This window comes from Argentina silus, assembly GCF_951799395.1.
Source record: "Argentina silus genome assembly, chromosome: 6".
NCBI classification, from domain to species: Eukaryota; Metazoa; Chordata; class Actinopteri; order Argentiniformes; family Argentinidae; genus Argentina; species Argentina silus.
Genome location: NC_139660.1, coordinates 5,067,957 through 5,073,191, shown reverse-complemented (window position 1 = coordinate 5,073,191; position 5,235 = coordinate 5,067,957). Strand labels below are relative to the sequence as shown.

The 5,235-nt window shown below is 44.3% G+C and overlaps 1 protein-coding gene across 1 annotated transcript; it reads right to left on the bottom strand.

The window, feature by feature from the left end:
- Window positions 1–875: 875 nt before the first annotated feature.
- rxfp3.2b (relaxin family peptide receptor 3.2b) lies at window positions 876–3,978 on the bottom strand. Its single transcript, XM_083672272.1, has one exon. The coding sequence runs from the start codon at window positions 3,906–3,908 to the stop codon at window positions 2,709–2,711; it is 1,200 nt and encodes a 399-aa protein (XP_083528398.1). The 5' UTR covers window positions 3,909–3,978; the 3' UTR covers window positions 876–2,708.
- Window positions 3,979–5,235: the final 1,257 nt, after the last annotated feature.

The following is a 5,235-nucleotide window of genomic DNA, read 5'->3' as shown; positions in this document are numbered from 1 at the left end:
ACATACAAATAAAGTCTCTGGAATAAAAACAAAATTGAGTATTGATTTTGCCAGCTGGCAATTAAGCATCTTACTGCAATAAAATACCTTATACCTCTCCTCGTTATTACCTGAGTGTTCTCAATCTGTTTCTCCTTGAGTTTCTCCTTCAGGTATTGGGGCAAACGTCTTCATTTGAAATTAAAGGTTATTGCTGTGTGTTTGGATATTCATAAGGTGCTTCACTGACCCAGTGCTCTCTGTATTATTCATAGGGTCTCTATATGTAATCAGAACTTGAGAAACATTGTACTGTCTACACTGCTGAAAGCTCGATTCTTCAGATTTTCCTGGGGGGAGTTTGCAAACTCATAAATCTAAAAGCTCAAGGTTAGTGTCGCGTCGACCTAAGAGGAATCTGACTGTCATGGCTGACTTTTATGCTCCTGTTGGCTCTGTACTCCGGCCAATTAATGAATTGACAAATGACATAAATTGATTGATTGATGACTAAGTACCCCGGGGTCAACAAGAGGGCTGTCTTTGCACTGAGGACCAGCTGGTGTCGACAATGTCACCGTTAAACTATTGTGTAGAGGTTGTCGAAGGTATCCACATGGTAGTGCAATATACTGGAACTCTCAGGCTTATTGTTTGAAAGAGAATGAATCAGTCATTATTAACATTCCAGTTTGTCCTTCCTGGATGTGTGAAACGGAGAGCCATGTTTGTGTCTCGATGTGGCAGTCTATGTTGTTCAACAGCATAATTAGCCTCACTTTATTATTCAAAACCTCAGCGGCCTGACTCATATACATATCCCCATGCAAGTGCTCTGAATTCTAAGATGCCCCAATTATTCAGAAGAGCAAGTTCAAGTTCAAGGATCTATTTATTTGTCTTACATAATGCAGAGAATGTTTTCACTTGCAATGTTACTGAAAGCTTATTCTTTTTTTTATTTTTTTATTTACGGTCACACCTGTGGTAAAATACAGAATGAACACAATTACAGAGAATCATTTATCACATTTGTATTCATAACATACTGCTTTTCCGAAATGACTGCTACATGATTTCACTGAGAATGCATGATTTGTGTGTCCCTTGCTCACAGTCCATTGGAGGCTTTAACAATCTCAGCATTTCAATTACGTTTCTCTTTTACTGACTGTATGAACATAAACCTTATTATAAAGGTTTTTAGTTATAAAGGCATTATAAATCTACTACTATAAAACATTTACCTTTACTTCTTACAGCACCTTTCAACAACGCTGACCTTGCATACCACTGCACGGGGAGAAACGTTTGTTTTTTGTTTCTTCTTGTCTTAGTGTTGAGCACTGTTTCATCCTTTGTGATTCATCCATACAATTATCAGCATGTGCTCCACATGGTCCCTACACTTGTGATTTACACACTGCAATCATCTCTCTTCATCTTTACAAAAACAACATCCGTTTCTTGGCTGAAAAAAAACATCGCCTTTTATCACTCTGAATACCAATAGCTTGGTCTTTACCGCTGCTTCTTCTCTCTCCTGTGGATGCACACGTCTCCGGTTATCATGCACACCAGCCTCCGCAAATAAGTGGTTTAGAAACAAAGAATCATTTTCGATCAGTTGGTTTAACATCAGCTATGACTAGTTACTGTGCTGTAGTGATGCGCGGGTGGGCTATGTAGGCTATATTATGGATTAATAGTTTAGTTCCTACTTTATAGGCTTAGCCTATGTATTCCTCTACAGTCAAAATGATGATATATATATATATATATATATATATATATATATATATATATATATATGTTAATTCAGATTTTCATTCCACTTGTTTGTGCTACTGACGTCTGTCCTACTTTTCCCCTAATTGGCATGCGTGGGTTCGGGTCAGGTTCGGGTCATTGATTCATCTGCATTATATCAGGTCGAGCGGGTTTGCCCCGTGTCTATATAACTGCAGAGCAGGTATGGGGTCATGAATAGCAGACCCGTGCATCACAACGGTGTTGACTGTGTATTTTTTTTGTGGTGCTTGTAATGATTTCTACACCTACTGAGAACAGCTTTAGGCATAGCACATGACCAAAACGCAGTAACAAGGTACAGTAGCAGCATATTGAAACACATGAAATCAACATCCTCCCCACACAGGTTCCATCTTGAATCCTACAGACTTGTATATCCTACAGATTGTCTCTTATCAATTCACCATCTCATAAATAGAGACGGTGCACTTTTGTTGTTCAAACCCTTTAGGTCCAGTGGTTGTGCCCAGCTTCAGAAGTGAGTGAAAAACGCTTGGATAATTCATTTCCTGTGTGATGGGGGGGGGGGGGGGGGGGGATAATTGGTGTTTACTATCCACACAGATTTGTGAGGTGAGAAGGCTCAAACCTGTTTAAGTCCCCATACATGACTGATTGTTACAAATTCATGACAGATTACAAGAAAGCAGCCGTTTTTGAGGCAGAGAGAAGCAGAGGGAAGATACAGTGGGATACAGGTTTGCAAATAGAATCTGAGTCTGCAGCAGCTGCATGAAACTGGGGCATAACCTTATGGGCATTCCTTATGACTCCGCTGCTCCGTCAATCAAAACAAAGAGTTCCAAGAAAATCTTTTTTTTTTTTTAGGAGATTCTGGAACCCCTGCTAACTGCCTATTATACAGTACAGTATGTCCCTGGCCTGCAGCCACAGCAGTCTGACTGTCTGACTCACACTCACACGTCCATCTGAACCAGCACCAGGACAGGGGGGGCCTCGGCTACCTTGGCCTTCCGGGGCCGCAGGTTGGTCAGGCTCCTGAAGGAGGGCGTGGCCCGAAGAAGGATCTCTTTGAGGCCTGCACGGAACTCCTGGCGGATGAGGCAGTAGATCACAGGGTTGAGGCAGCTATTGGTGTGGGCCAGGCAAACAGTCAGGGGGAAGGCATAGGCCTGGGCATTGTAGAAGGCCTTGCTAAAGTGCACCAGGTCAAACTTGATGAGCACGCCCCACAGCGTCAGCGCCTGGTTGGGCAGCCAGCACAGAAAGAAGGAAAGCACCAGGATGGCCACGGACTTGGTGACCTTTGAGCGGCGCTTGTGGCGCCAAGCCTCGCTGTCTGACCCGGCCACGCCGCTGACGCGGCGGCTGAGCACGAAACGCAGCAGCAGCAGGTAGCAGACGGTGATGACCACCAAAGGGATGACGAAACCCAGCAGCACCTTCTGCAGCTGGTACATGCCCAGCAGTAGCTGGGGGTCCCAGCTGCCGGACTCAGGGAAGCGCACCAGGCACAGCTCGTCCTCCTCCGACACCTGGGCACTGGTGGAGTAGATGGCGTGAGGAAGCGTGGCCAGCAGAGACACCACCCAGATGCCCAGGCTGATCCACTTGGCACCGGCCGCCGCCGCCCGCCGACTGTGCATCTTCATTGCGGAAGTGACGGTGTAGTAGCGTGCCACGCTCATGGCGGTGAGGAAGAACACACTAGCGTACATGTTCATGGTGGTGACTGAGCTGATAATCTTGCACATCATTCTGCCGAAGGGCCAGCGGAAGTCCAGCGCCGTGTCCACGGCCCAGAAGGGCAGGGTGAGGACAAACTGGAGGTCAGTGAGAGCCAAGCCCATTACAAAGCAGTTGATGGATGACTGCTTCTGTCTGTGACGCGAGTGGAGCAGGTACAGCGCCAGGCAGTTCCCTACAAGCCCCAGCGCACACACCACGGAGTACACCAGGGCAATCATCACTCGCACGGCTATGCTGGAGCCGTCTCCATGTAGGTCCAGGATGGATTGATTGGTTAGGAGCTGCAGCCAACAGCGAAGCGACAGGTTCCCGGTAGAACCACCTGTACAGTTGGCCGGCCCAGGAGTGTCTTGCAGTATCTGCTCACACTCCTCTGGTGCAAGTGTTTGCACGCTGTCGTTCTGCATGGCTGGCTACTCGGTCATTCATTCACTCATCAATCCACATAGCAAGTTGGAGACATGTATGTTATGCTCAGAAGTAGAAACAAATAATTCAAGATGATGGTAAAAAAAAAAAACGTGACTCTGAACATACCTGTCCTCTATATTACCGTTGGAAAGCTTTAATTTTGTCTAAATCTAAGTTTGTTTTTTTCTTCTCCTCGGAGTAGCCTAGTTGTCTCTCTCCTCCTCCACCACGCGTATCGTATCGTCTCTCATTCACTTATCTGAGCTCGGCAGCGCATCGCATTCTTTTATACTATCCGCGTGCGCGCGCAAGGCACAGGCTCGTTATCCCCGGGCGCTGACTGCCTCCCGTAAAAAGCAACCTGGACAATCCTGTCGTGTCCACACTAACCTTTCAGCTTTGCCTAATTCGTTATTCGTGAAGCTGAATATATTGTGAAATTTTATGACAATCGTGTTTATGGTGTGTCGGTTGCGTCCTGTCCTGATTTTCAAGGTGTGCGTAAAACAAGTCGCTGAGAGAGATGTGTGCATGCAAACTCAGTTGTTTGATTAAATGTATTTAGAATGAAACAAACAAACAAAACACGTCGTCACTACTTATTCACAATTTTCAATCTTAAAAACCGCTGAAAATTGAGTTTTATTCATCGTTTCATTCACACCCTATCTCTAAAATAGGCAGTTGTTTATCTCGCTCTCGCAGCAGATTATGACTCATACTTATAAACAGTGAGACAACAGCCTTGACTGAATAGATGCTCTTGCATCTATTGCTCCCTAGCATTTCGCTTTGCATGGGAAACGTGTTGAATGGAGACTTTGGGTGAAGGAGAGGGGTTGCGCAGGGACCGAGCGCACTACTGCACATTATGGCATGTCTCGAGTAAGAGTCAATAGAGGAACATTTATGTCAGTCGATTGGATGATTACAGTAAAAAAACAAAAATGGTAATTTATTTCAGCTTTTTATAGGGATGCCTCTGGGACATTTTAAACGGAGTTTCCAATTGAATTAATTGCAGATTTCCGGGAAAATCACAAATGTAATTCTTCTTGTGCAGAAAGAAAGGATTGTTTACAATGCAACCTATGACAACACAAACGAGTAATAGAAACTTCGTGTTTTTATTAAGATACAATAAGGCAGTTTAGGCATTTATTTAATTAGTTAATTGAAGTTATATTCTTCTAAATGTAAATATTTCCAGATTGTGGCTTTAATGCAATAGGTATAATAGTTTTTTACAGGATCAAGCTGATATTATTCAGTCTGAGATTTTTTCCTTTGGCATTCTCCCCACTGCTTTCAAAAGGGAATGAA

Coding starts and splice junctions, on each gene's coding strand:
- rxfp3.2b (XM_083672272.1), bottom strand. CDS start 3,908: ATGCAGAACGACAGCGTGCAAACACTTGCACCAGAGGAGTGTGAGCAG.